The sequence below is a fragment of the Aulonocara sp. 'chitande type north' Nkhata Bay genome, linkage group LG11 (assembly GCF_057382095.1).
Source record: "Aulonocara sp. 'chitande type north' Nkhata Bay isolate Kocher_YH1m ecotype deep benthic linkage group LG11, A_spYH_male_GT1.1, whole genome shotgun sequence".
Lineage (NCBI taxonomy): Eukaryota > Metazoa > Chordata > Actinopteri > Cichliformes > Cichlidae > Aulonocara > Aulonocara sp. 'chitande type north' Nkhata Bay.
The window spans coordinates 30,189,157-30,202,719 of NC_141354.1; the positions used below are offsets into that span (position 1 = coordinate 30,189,157).

General features: G+C 39.0%; 2 protein-coding genes across 4 annotated transcripts in view; one reads left to right on the top strand and one right to left on the bottom strand.

The window, feature by feature from the left end:
- Positions 1–6,574, top strand: part of plekhg4b (pleckstrin homology domain containing, family G (with RhoGef domain) member 4B) — a 27,198-nt gene extending 20,624 nt beyond the window's left edge. The window contains exons 22-24 of one of the 2 annotated variants that reach the window (XM_086311985.1): positions 213–439; positions 3,497–3,566; positions 5,588–6,573. In XM_086311985.1, the coding sequence (XP_086168111.1) occupies positions 213–439; positions 3,497–3,541 (272 nt within the window). In that variant the 3' untranslated portion in view covers positions 3,542–3,566; positions 5,588–6,573. Of the gene's footprint in view, positions 1–212; positions 440–3,496; positions 3,567–5,587 lie in introns of both variants that reach the window. The other variant, XM_086311986.1, reaches the window with a different exon arrangement.
- LOC147319392 (uncharacterized) lies at positions 5,164–13,322 on the bottom strand. 2 transcript variants are annotated; one of them, XM_086311988.1, is made up of 6 exons: positions 13,191–13,322; positions 11,089–11,265; positions 7,029–7,148; positions 6,884–6,940; positions 6,673–6,780; positions 5,164–6,585 (listed from the first exon to the last, which is right to left on the bottom strand). In XM_086311988.1, exons 2-6 carry the CDS (start codon positions 11,251–11,253, stop codon positions 6,487–6,489), a joined length of 549 nt encoding a protein of 182 aa, XP_086168114.1. In that variant the 5' UTR covers positions 11,254–11,265; positions 13,191–13,322; the 3' UTR covers positions 5,164–6,486. The 2 variants fall into 2 exon arrangements, with proteins under 2 accessions (XP_086168114.1, XP_086168113.1); XM_086311987.1 differs by having other exon boundaries at positions 5,164–6,588.
- Between the last annotated feature and the right edge of the window lie 241 nt (positions 13,323–13,563).

Below are 13,563 nucleotides of genomic sequence, written 5' to 3' on the forward strand. Positions count from 1 at the left end.
TGTCGTGTTTGCTGCTACCACAAGGAGTCACCAAAGTCACAAATTCCTACACATAAAATGTGTAAATAAATGTCTTTTTGAACACTTTAATAACGTGCAAATGACAGAAAATTTTAAACTCAAGCTGTGAATGAAGGGAACAGAGTCCTGTCTTGCTGATCTTGTATTGCTTTATTTATATATCTAATTTTTCTCCACGCTTTCTGTGACAGTCATTGAGAGCTCTGAGACATCCTCTCAGTGTACATCCAGTGAAAGTGTGACAGGACTGAATACGCTCGCCGTACCCGGGCACACCAACGTCACCATGGAATCTTACAACAACAATGAGTCCTCTTCTTTCCTCTGCTCCACCACACCTCCATCCTCCATAGCAGAGCCCTCGATTTTCCAGAAAGATGAAGACCTCCAGCCCCAAGGCACCAAGTTTATCACAGCAGTGAGTGTTTGATTTCCGTCATTGTTATTGTTATATATGTAAAAGAAAACTGAGGCTGTATTGTTGCAGCCATCACATTTTTTCATACTTTACCTCTGCCTAGCTTCACTTCTTCCCTTCTCCTATGATAATTTTCATGTTACAGCTTTCTAAGAAGTTGTCATTTAACTTTGGCACATTGTTCCCTATTTGTGGTTCATATGTGCCTCTTTGATTCTGTGTAGCAGTCTGGAAAGCAGAAAAGACCAAGACAAAACACGCTCAGTTGCCACTCAGTTAAGGTTTTTGTGGAAACCTTTTTTTTTAAAAGTGTTAAATTGTATGTGTGGTCATTGTGGTTAGTGTTAGCAGTTTCCACTGTTATTCAACTGCATCATTTGTTTCTGACAGTCATTTTCCATTCAGTTAATAAACGCAGGTGGGCTAAATAATACAACATCTCTTTGTACAACATATATAACAGGTCACCACAAACAAACCAAAACTAATCAACAGGACTTTTCAGTCCAAGTGACATTTCCTGAAACCCCTTTCAGACATGCACTCCCTCCCAGCAACGTGCTGATCTTTGAACATGTCGGCTTCGTTTCTGAATTCATCTGTCACGCATTTTCGCCGTTCTTAATCTGGAAGCGTGATCTTTCTCTCTTTCTAAGCCCGAGCGTGAGAGGCAGGTGCAGCTGCTGCAGCACGCAGTCTTTTCTAAGGAATCGTAAATACACAGACGATGCCCGCGAGCGCGAGACAACTAAACGATCCAAAGTGTGATGACAGTTCGACAGACTCATTTGGACATTAGTGGCAAAAATTGCATAAATAAGGCTGTAATTTGATGAAGCGAGCAACGTTTGTAAAGCATTTTGAACATTTTCTGCAAAGAAACTGCATGACTGTCTGGATTGGCTGCAGCTATATGTGCCTGTTATTGTAGTTTATAGTTTTTAAGATAAAACAGCTGAGGCAGAAATGAGCAGTTATTTACATCTACGCTCATGTTATTCTAAAATGTCTCTCTGAAATCTTTTTTTTTGCAAACAGCAACAACATTAGGATAGGAAAGAACAGCTGTTCAAAAAACAGTTTAAAAACTGTTGAACAAGAAATATAAAACTACTTTTTAAAGAAACTTCAAGCTGGAAACATAATTTACTTATTTTACTCATTTTAATTTACATAATACTGCACTTCACATAAAGCAGGCCGTCCATCATCTGCAAACCTTTTAAGGTCTTTTCTTGAAAATATATATGTTTTCATCACGTTATCTACACCTGGATCTTTAGCTACGAAGCGCACACTCCTTATTAGACAGCTATACTAATGAAGCAGAGTGTCCTGTAAAGGGGAACTGGTTATTTAAATGTTATTTTTAAGGTGGATGTCTTGAAGCAGAAGTACAGTGGGGCAAAAAAGTACTTAGTCAGCCACCGATTGTGCAAGTTCCCCCACTTAAAATGATGACAGAGGTCAGTAATTTGCACCAGAGGTACACTTCAACTGTGAGAGACAGAATGTGAAAAAAAAATCCATGAATTCACATGGTAGAATTTGTAAAGAATTTATTCGTAAATTAGGGTGGAAAATAAGTATTTGGTCACCTCAAACAAGGAAAATCTCTGGCTCTCACAGACCTGTAACGTCTTCTGTAAGAAGCTTTTCTGTCCCCCACTCGTTACCTGTATGAATGGCACCTGTTTGAACTCATCATCTGTATAAAAGACACCTGTCCACAGCCTCAAACAGTCAGACTCCAAACTCCGCCATGGCCAAGACCAAAGAGCTTTCGAAGGACACCAGGAAAAGTATTGTAGACCTGCACCAGACTGGGAAGAGTGAATCTACAATAGGCAAGCAGCTTGGTGTGAAAAAATCAACTGTGGGAGCAATCATCAGAAAATGGAAGACATACAAGACCACTGATAATCTCCCTCGATCTGGGGCTCCACGCAAGATCTCATCCCGTGGGGTCAAAATGATCATGAGAACGGTGAGCAAAGATCCCAGAACCACACGGGGGGACCTGGTGAATGACCTGCAGAGAGCTGGGACCAAAGTAACAAAGGTCACCATCAGTAACACACTACAACGGCAGGGAATCAAATCCCGCAGTGCCAGACGTGTTCCGCTGCTGAAGCCAGTGCATGTCCAGCCCCGTCTGAAGTTTGCCAGAGAGCACATGGATGATACAGCAGAGGATTGGGAGAATGTCATGTGGTCAGATGAAACCAAAGTAGAACTTTTTGGTATAAACTCAACTCGTCGTGTTTGGAGGAAGAAGAATACTGAGTTGCATCCCAAGAACACCATACCTACTGTAAAGCATGGGGGTGGAAACATCATGCTATGGGGCTGTTTTTCTGCCAAGGGGACAGGACGACTGATCCGTGTTAAGGACAGAATGAATGGGGCCATGTATCGTGAGATTTTGAGCCAAAACCACCTTCCATCAGTGAGAACTTTGAAGATGAAACGAGGCTGGGTCTTCCAACATGACAATGATCCAAAACACACCGCCCGGGTAACAAAGGAGTGGCTCCGTAAGAAGCATTTGAAAGTCCTGGAGTGGCCTAGCCAGTCTCCAGACCTCAACCCCATAGAAAATCTGTGGCGGGAGTTGAAAGTCCGTGTTGCTCGGCGACAGCCCCAAAGCATCACTGCTCTCGAGAAGATCTGCATGGAGGAGTGGGCCAAAATACCAGCTACTGTGTGTGCAAACCTGGTAAAGACCTATAGTAAACGTTTGACCTCTGTTATTGCCAACAAAGGTTATGTTACAAAGTATTGAGTTGTATATTTGTTATTGACCAAATACTTATTTTCCACCCTGATTTACGAATAAATTCTTTACAAATCCTACCATGTGGATTCATGGATTTATTTTTTTTTCACATTCTGTCTCTCACAGTTGAAGTGTACCTCTGGTGCAAATTACTGACCTCTGTCATCATTTTAGGTGGGGGAACTTGCACAATCGGTGGCTGACTAAATACTTTTTTGCCCCACTGTAGTTGCTTCTATAGTTTCACTCACTACTTTTTGCTCTTTTGTTTTTACCAGAGCAAGACCTCTCATATAGCAGTAGGCCTGTCTACATTGGTCTGACTCAGAGCTGAGGGGTTTTAGCTCAGTAAGTAACCGATGTCACAGGGGTGGACATCTGTAATGTTCCCTTCACAACCTCATTAACAACTGTGAGGATGTAGCCGTGGCCTGAATACTAATATGTGTGAAAAAAAAAAAAATTCTTTTGTGTTGTGTGCTGCGTGGGAGTTTGTCCTGATGGGTTTAGTGGGCTGTCCTTCTGATGGGTGGTTTGGCTCTTTTTCATGTTTCTCTACCTTTTTTGGCATGAGGGTGAAGCGAGTATCATAATAAAAACACGTGTTGTTGAGATTGTGCATGCTTGAACACATGCATGTTATGTTTTAAGAGTGATTTTTTTTTGTATAGTATCTGTGTGAGTTTTGCGTTTTTAAGAATCTTGCTGTTTTTTAGCTCAAAAAGTGGAAGAAATTTTATTTTTTTTAAAAACAAGGCATTTATAAAATAGCCAGTGCAGCTGGCAGTATTAACGTGTAGATGTAATATATTTTTATAAAAAAAAAAAAAGACACCATAGGCTCTTTAAATTCTAAGATAATCTTGTCCTTAGTGGCTCTAAAGGTTATTTAAATGACACGCTATCGATGTTTATGTAACACCAAACTAAGCAAAATGCAGAAGCAGCGTGTGAAGAATTAAGTATGAAGAGCGTAAGTAACAGCCAGGCGCTGTTGAGCAAGCGTGAGAACCTCGATCAAAGAAAAAGTCTGGGAATTCTGCAGGTTTGGAGCATTCAGGTGTAGGAAGGGTTTCAGGGTCATTTTCCAAACAATTTAAAGTAATTCTTTACAAACTAGAGAACCTTTTATTCTCAAATGTAACGCTCAAGACATTTGCCAAACGTTCCCAGCAAATTGCTGCGGTCGGACCGTTCGATACGCAGAGCTACATCTCAGACGCTACACATGTCACTTCACATGTTAAGTGTGTGACAGTATAATTAGAAAGAGGGTGAAACTGGAGATGTTTGGCAGTTATGAACAGCACCATGTTTGGTAAAAAGCAAACACAGCATATCACCACAAACACCTCAAAACACCTCAAAACTGTCAAGCGCGGAGGAGGAGGAGTGATGATTTGGGGCCTGTTTTTCAAACACAGAACCTGGGCACCTTGCAATCACAGAGTTGACCGTGAACTTTTCTTTATACAAAAGTATTCTAGCATCAAATGTGAGGCCACCTCTCCAACAGCTAAAGCTTGGCCCAAATTACAGAGTACAGCAGAATCATGGTTCTGCCGTCCAGTCAACGTCCAGTTCTTGAAGTTAAGAGCGCAGCAGATAAGCAAATACAAACCTCAGTAACGTGAAACACTGTAGTAATAAAGACCAAAGTTTCTTCACAGTTGTGTGAGAAAATGATAAGGTCACACAGAAAACCATAACTTCCAGTTACTGTTGCTAAAAGTGGTTATACAGCCTCCTGAATTGTGCACCGTACTTCGTTTTTTACACGCTGCTTCTGCATTTTGACTGCATAGATAATAACACAGTTTATTTATTTATATCTTTTAAAAGCTGGTAAGAACTGGGTGTCCTGATAGGTAAAAGCTTTTTATGATCCCTCTACCTTTAAGCATATTAAAGGTATGCGTTGTGACAAATAAATAAATCACTCATGTACTTTCTGTCCAACTTTAATACATTTAATAAACATTACAGGTTAAAAAAAAAAATTTGAATGTTTTTGCTTTAAGTGCCACACAAATAAAACATTTAGTAAAGAAAAAGCTGGCATCTTTATTTCAACTGCTGAAGGTTGTGTTGTTTTGGTCGTTTTTTTAGACAGTGCACAGTTTTGCTCACCTTCCTGATGTTGTGTGAAACCCTGATGCCTTAAAATCACTAAGCATTTTACAGTTGACAGGTGTTCATCTAGCATGCGATGTGGTTTTGCTTTATTAAAAGGTGTATTGGGAGTGTTTTCTTAACTGACATGCTTAATGCTGCATGTTTACTCAACTTAAACCTTTCTGATTGCATCATATTAAAAAAAGTATTTTTTACACGTCTTTTAACATTTTTCGTTTTGCATTTCTTTGCAGCTTTGAGGTCTGCAGGAGGCAGCAGCTTGTACGTCACGGCGAGGAGACGGGAAAAATAAGCGGATTAAAGCTTCACAGCACTACAACTTTAATGACTAAAATGCAACTTATTACATGACATTTCGTTACAATACTGTAAATGTATAACTGACACATAATATACGCTGTCGTGATGGTACGTCAGAGGTCTGTACATTTTTTTTGTAAGCTAGCCATGTGTTTATACTGTAGATGTATTTTACAAAACAAAACATAGCTGACCAATCCCGACAATGTTGTACTGTCGCACTTCTCTTGCAGTCAGTCCTTGTACAGAAGATTAAAATGTTTTAAACACGTGGTTGTATTTGTTGTTACACTGGGGGAAGCTGTTCTTTTACATACAAAAGTCTTCAAAGTTGAGCATAACGCTCAGTGCGTGAAAACATCTCAAAAGTGTGAGTGCACGCAAAAACATGCAACCGATATTTCCACTGATAAAAAAAGTATGTGTAAAAACCACACACAGAGGGACCCTTGCAAATATACAGAAGTGAACTAAGAGACTCAGCACTACCGTTAAACAAAGAGATGCAGGGGCTGAGTAGAAAAAAGGTGGTTTTTCCTGCACATGAGAGAAGCTGACACTCGTTTACCACAAGTCCTGTGTTCTCAGTCCGAGTCAGTCTTTACACACAGACCACAGCCCAGGCTGTGCAGCGGGGGTTTGTACTCCAGTATAGACAATTGAGACAAAACTGAAAGCCACACTCAGACTATAGAAAACACTAAAGGTTTGCATCACTTAACTTCTTTTAAGCATAAATATATTGTTCCCTATTCCTCTTCATTCAAACACTTTATTTACAGAATAGTATTATTTATCCTCACTTTCTTCTCAGTAAATTTCATCAGTTTGATTATTTGTTTTTTGCACGTTTCTCTTTGGAGAACCAGAAGCAGAGGACTGCAGAGAGGGAAACTTCAAGCCCCAGTACACAAAGCTCCAGTATCTCCATCTGCTAGAAACAAATAAAAACATTACATTTCTTTTACAAAATTATAAAGGAACAGTTTTGTTTTGTCATATTTATAACGTGTCTTACCCTCAGATGATCTTCATTTTGTGGATCCCACTTGGCCAGGTCGACGCTTATCAGAAGAACTGCAAGAAAGGCCACAATAATGCAGCCGCCGTTTACTGTGAGGCACACCTGTAAAAAAACAACAACAAAAACACAGTATTCTTTAAACTAATGATCACATTCACCATCTGTAGCTGTATTATCTGTCAGACTTGTGCTGGGTTTTACTCACACTAAGCAATGCTGGGTATTTGAACAACAGGTTGGAAACAATTCCGGCGATTATGAACTGCAAAGGAGGAAAATAGAGTTTAGAAAGTACCAGAAATTAGTCTTCTCTACTTAGTACGTAATTTTCTGTTTGAGCAGAGACGTACCAGCGAGCCGCTCAGTTGGGAAACTCTGAACAGAGAGAAAAGCGACTCATGGATCTCCTGGGTTGCTGCAAAAACTATTCCCACTCCGATGCTGAGGAGGCCACTCACCATCTGCAAAGACTGAAGGAGCAACAGAGACATCAAATTATTAATATTTACATGGCATTAAGATCAACAGTCTTTTTTTAAGATTTATTTTCGGCCTTTCTAAGAAGGAATGAAATGCGTGAAAGTGCCTGGGGTTTAATTGAATTGAGGCCCTTGCAGAAGCATTTAGGTCAACTGTATTTCGCATTAGGAAGCATTCTGTAGTGAGTTCTCAAGCATGGATCACATCATAGACGAAGTCTGAATTCTTGATTTCTTCATTGTCACCTTTAAAGGCTTCTTATTGACACAGACTTGTGGCCGTGGCCTGGAGGTAGTAGAGGAAAGTGATTAAGCCAACAAGCTGTGGTAACACATTTCTGTTTATCAGATGGACTGCATGTGAAAAGACAGAGATATTGTAGAACCTGGACTTATTTTTATTCATGCATTTAGCGAGTTCATGGTTTTATTGGTCGGCCTATTTGAGATTACACTGTGCTGTGGGGGGCTTGTGAGCCTAACATAAGAGGGATGCATTCACCTGTTATATAAAGCTCAGAAAGATAAGGATCGCTTCATGACAAATGCAGTTATTTGAAAAAGATTTTTCACAGTCGGCTAATTTTTCACAGCAGTTTCTTTTTCACACCCCATGATTCAACAGCTTCTAGAGCCACTTTTAGCAGCAATAACTTCAAGTTCCTGTATGTATGTATAGTTTATCAGTCTCTCACACTGGTGGGGAAGAATTGTGCCTCACTCTTCTTTACAAAAGCTTTAGGTTCATTGAGGTTTGTGGGCATTCATTTATATACAGCTCTTGCCACAGCCAGGGCATTTCAATTAGAGTTGTGGTCTGGATTTTCATTGGGCTATTGCACCATCTTGATTATCTTCTTTTTGGGGTTGTTTTTTCAGCTTTTCTACTGGCCTGTTGTATGAGCTGCTTTTCAGCAAAACTGTTGCTGTTGGACAGATGACCTCATGTTTGTCTCTAAAATAATTTGATATATAAAGGAGTTTACAGTCACCTGTAGCTGCAAAAATAAGCACAAATCATCACACCTCCACCCTCTATGTTTGACAGTTCGTATGGGGTGTTTCTGTTAACTCATTCACTGCCATTGACGTCTATAGATGTCAATTACGTTTTTCAATGGGAGGGGCTAGAATACAACCTCGGGCAGCTTGTCAGTGAATTTTATTTTTTCATATATTTGTAAATAAATTGTTTTGATAAAACATAACCTTTCTCAGTGTTATTTCTGTTTTATAGAAGTGAAAAACTATTTTATATGTTAGAGGTGTCACAAAGCAAGAAATATTAGTGTCAAAGGCACTTTTCTGCTTGAAATGTATTTTTCACAAAAAGCTCGTTTTCTCCCTTTTTTTGGTCAAAACAGGCATTTTTGGTGGAACCCACCTCTCTTCTACAGCTGATTACGAAGGAATGGAAAATGGTAGAAACAAGCTTTTTTTTTTTGGATGAAAGAAGAGAGTCTGTTCTTCATTTTGGTAGGTTCAGCGTTTATATGATCATAACACACAGTTTTCTGTGGCTCTTCAAAAATGAGTAAAAATGCTCAAAAACCCTGGCAGTGGGGAGTTACCTGATTTGAAAATGGCTGGCAGTGAATGAGTTAATATGCTGCGTTTTTGTTTTTTTGGGGGGGGGGGGGGGTTGCCAAACATGCTGCTGTGCATTTTGTCAAACATCTCTGCTTTGGTCTCACATGCCCAAAAGATTCCAGAAGTCTTGTAGCTTGCTTCAGATCCAATTTTGCAAACCTAAACTGTGCAGCCGTGTTCTTTCTAGGGAGAAGATTCTTTCTTTTGGCACGTTTTCCAAACAAGTTATTCAATTTAGGCTTTTTTAAAACTGTACGGTCATAAACATTTAACATTTAACACGCTAACTGAGGCCTGTAGAGCCTGAGATGTGGCTCTTGGGTTTTTTGCAATTTCTCTGAGCGTTGCACAGTTTGACCTAGGAGTGAATTTGCTGAGACCTCCAGTCCGGGGAGGATTACATGCACCGGACTGCTCCACACCAACAAACTGACAAAACGTCAGCTTTTATTCAGGTCCCATGAAAAGTTTCATTTTCACATGATCATATACGAAAAGAAACATCATTATCCCATGCACGCCTGGGTGCAACAATATTACTTTACAAATGAAAACTATTGTGTTCACATGATAAGTGCCCTGGACAGAAAACGGCATTGTGCTGTGGACAGCTATGAGAAACATTTACAAAACATTGTTTATGGTCTTCTGAAAAGCTCGCTAACAGCGGTTTGATGATTTTAGCCACTGTTATATTCGACACATACAAGTGTTTGGGTGTATGGGTAAATGATAAGCTTTTTATAATGTGCACATTGCTAATCTTTCCAGGAAGCTCACAGCGAAGGTTTTTATTTGATGAATCAAAATTACTTTACAGTTTCTTCTAAGAAAAAATGGCTTCAAGCAACTTTTCTTTCTATGATTTATTATAGTATAGATGTACTATTTATTATAGTATAGATTTATAGATAGTATAGATATAGTATAGTATAGATGTACTGTACTGCTCGCCACCTCCTCAGGTATACAGATTCTTGTTTCAGCGTACCACACTTCTCTACAATTTATTGCAAAGTCTCCGAATCGCATTCTCTATGGTAGGTAACGATACTGGGTAAACTCCCAGTTTGTACTTTGTACCCATCTCTGTCCAAGTACCAATAGTTACCAGCTATGTGCCACTAACATTTGCTATTAGATGTGCCGAGGGTTTTGACAGACCTGGTGAAAGCTGTGTTTTCGTACTACGTACTGTGGCATGGACTAGTTTGCAGAAAGGGTTAAACTTTGACGCGTATATCTATTGTTGAATTATAGGAAACAGTTAATGAGATGTGGATGAACTTTTTTTAATGTGGTTGTGGTGGATATTAGTATATTGTTTGTTATACTGTAGATTTTGTATTTTATGATGCGTATGTTGTATTTTATACAATAAAATAAAAACATTTTGTATGATCCCATCTCTCTTGTAAATTGGATGGATTGACAGTATCTCGGTGGCTGGTAAAATACAGGTAACTTAATAAATCCTAGACACATTCACACAGCAACAGGACAGATCAATCTCAGATCCTCTTACAATAACCCTTTTTTATTCATGAATTCCTAAAGAGAACATTCTTAATTAATTTTAATGTGGAAAACTGTTCTTATGCATGATAATCAGTTACTGTAGGTCATTACTCTAAAGAGCTAATAAACATGCCTACATAAGCAAATGAAGGCAAAGAAGTTGATTATGAGCAATTGTTCGATGGTATTAATATTAAATAAATAAGTTTGTGAACTTTATTATCTATCCTTTAGTTTTAAAAGCAATTGTGCACACTTTTTACCAACTAGCACATTATAAAGGGTTATATGAAACAGTTTTTATACATGAAGCAACAAAAACACCAAGCATTTCCTGTTGCTACTGCCCACATCTGCTCAGAGTGCTCTTGTTATTTTGGGTAGGTCTACACATCATATGTGCTTTGCATGAACATTCATAAATGTTTTTAAACATGAAATTAAAAAGTAAGAAATAAAAATTCCCCTGTGGATGTCTATGCAACGTTTGAAAAAAGGATTCATACATTTAGGTGTGAGAAAATAAAACAGCTTTGGTCCTTGCTTTTTTTTCTCGATGTGCAACATACAAAGTGTGAAGCATATTCTTAAATAGCAGACAAAACAAAACAAATCCAATGTGAGAGGTTATGCAGGTCATTAAATTTTGGGCATTTATGAGAGCTTATAGGGTTTAATGACTGCTCATATCTTTGTTGACAAAGTAGTTTGTATTATTGTATTTTCTCCTTTTGCTGGCATTAGCAACCATCAGCGTGCAATCGCTCTGTGGCACATCACTCAAATTCACACTTCACAAAGACTGTTGTTTGAGTCCTCTTACCCCCAACACAGCTGGATGTTTCTGCATCAGATCGTGCAGTGGCCCTTTCTTGTCTGGTATCATTTCAGAGGCCTGATAATAACGCACTACTGGCTGCTCCCTCTGTCCACCTCTGTGGCAATCGTCCTCATCATGGATGTCCATATCAACATCAGCGCAGGCCATGGTGCTTCTGGTCTGGAGAGATAATTGTTTTCATTATCATCCATCCATCCATTTGCTCCCGCTTATCCTTTTCAGGGTCGCGGGGCATAATTAAATCATTGTTAGCTAATTGTTAACTTGTGTATGTTGTGTGGTGCTTTTTTTATATGGCGCAACTACTGCAAAGGCCTTGAGAACAGCTACATGGTATTTTTTTAAATATAATACTGTAATGTAACCGTGCATGTAAAAGATCCAGCAATCCCTTTTGTCCTCTGCAGAGGGCATAACTATGAGAATACACTTTATGCACTCTGTATGAGCCCTACTGTGTGGTCAAGAAGACATCCTGGTCTTTCTATTGATAACACATTTGTGGGGCCTGGCTAACAAGAGCACATGGACTTTCTTTTCAAAATAACAGGAATGGCAGCTTCCACGTTTTATAGTATAGTATAGTATAGTATTCTTTGATAAAGGGCTTACAATTTCTAGAGAAGGAAAAGCCTTGTTTCACACAGACACACCAGCTTTTGATTTATATAATTCATACTAGAAGTGCATTAAGCTTTACCTCTCCTGTCTTCATCAATTCAGTTTCAACCAGAGAATTATTTTTAACATGAAAAATGAAAACAGAACAACATTGCTCATAACCACAGCTGGCGCTGATTATATCAGACGGAAAATAGGTAACTAGGTTTTAGAAAAAAAAATGTCAGCACATACCAGACCAGAGGGAGGTGCTCATCTCCAAAGGCAACATTAAAACCGAAAATACTCTTCAACATATCTGTGTTCACGCATGACTCAAATTTAGTGATTCCTAGTAGTATATATAGGTCAAGACAGATTAGGCTTCCATCAAAGTGACAGAAAATAATTAGGTCCTGAGGTCCTGAGCACAACGCTGAGACCACCGAAGGATGAGTCCCTTCACAGGTCGGTGTCCTGTACGGCCGCTGAGAAACACAATCCCACAACTTCCGAGTCCTAACTTACACAATGCTTCCTATCCATAATAGAGTGTCATCATTTTGCTCCTGTTCAGGGCCCTCAAAACCCTTCAATCTGGCCTCCTCCACCTCATCTCCTGACAGCACTGAGTCCGACTCCCCTTCTACAGGTCCTAGTAAGATCCTTTCTCGCTCAGTCCTCTGTAATGCCATCCGTGATCATTGTTAAACCCAGGTTTAGGGGAGTATTTACATGCACAGAATGGAAAAAACGTTTGACTATGAGGAGTTCTTTGTTATAATAACAGTATTCCAGGATTTAACAGTTTTAATATTAATGAAATAGAAAGAAATGCACAGAAAAATGGAAGAATATCATTACATCACATCAGCCTGCGAGCAAACAAGACCTGATGTCCACTACAAGGGACGGATGATAACACATATGAAAGAAATGTTGCCGTAATGTTTACTTCAACCACAATACTTAAATTATCTGAAAAAAATCTTTCAGCAGGATTTTAAAAAGTAAGAACGAAGGTTTCCTTGAACTTTTTCTAACACCGTGAGGTGATTATTTATAGTTATTGTGCTGCATTCAGGAGACAGTTGCATATACTATTGCTACTTCTTTGCCATATATGGTGGATACAACACACGATACTGTTTTACTGAATTTGTTTCAAGAGACAGCAAGAAAATTCAAAAGTGAAAGATATTATGTGTTAGATTTATAGCCGTTTAAAGAGTCACACATTTACAGGCCAAAAAACGACAAAAAATAATGTTAGTTATCATCAAACCGAGTGAGAGTAAAAACGACAAAAAGTGGATTGTGACAGCAGCTGTAATCCACATAGGCTTTAATGATTTTTAAAATTATTTTTTTCTAACATGAAAAATCAAATCTACAAATATATACAGATGGATGTGCACAAATGCAAATATATATATTTTAGCAACGATTTTTTTCAGTGTAGTAGAGAAGATCGAGAGTCTTACCCCGTTGGGCTTGAGCAGTCTCTAATTCACAGTCTGCATCTGTCTCGCTCATGAGTCTTTCTCTTTAGGCATGAATTCAACTTCCCTGCAGCTCACAGATGAGGTCATCGTGCCCTTCAACTTCCTCCCTCTGAAAAAAAAAAATCTGCCATAATAATGTCCTCAAGTTTCCGTGCCTCACTAACATATGTTCTATCAAGTGTTTTATTCTTATTCCTAAACATGATTTGTGAAGGATTTTTTAAAAACAATGTTCATTGAAATATTAGATTTTACGTTAGGTCAGCTTTAAATCTTGGCCGAAGTTTGCATGCAAGCCTTTTGTGGGTGTGAAAGAAGGGGGATGGGAGGTGTGCATGTGTGTTTGTGGCGT

What these genes read in the sequence shown, in the direction of transcription:
- LOC147319392 (XM_086311987.1), bottom strand. Translation starts at nt 11,253, where the DNA reads ATGGCCTGCGCTGATGTTGATATGGACATCCATGATGAGGACGATTGC. An exon ending in CCCAACTGAGCGGCTCGCTG is followed by an intron (nt 6,941 to 7,028) that starts GTACGTCTCTGC and finishes CCTCCTTTGCAG; the next exon opens with TTCATAATCGCCGGAATTGT. An exon ending in AATACCCAGCATTGCTTAGT is followed by an intron (nt 6,781 to 6,883) that starts GTGAGTAAAACC and finishes GTTTTTTTACAG; the next exon opens with GTGTGCCTCACAGTAAACGG.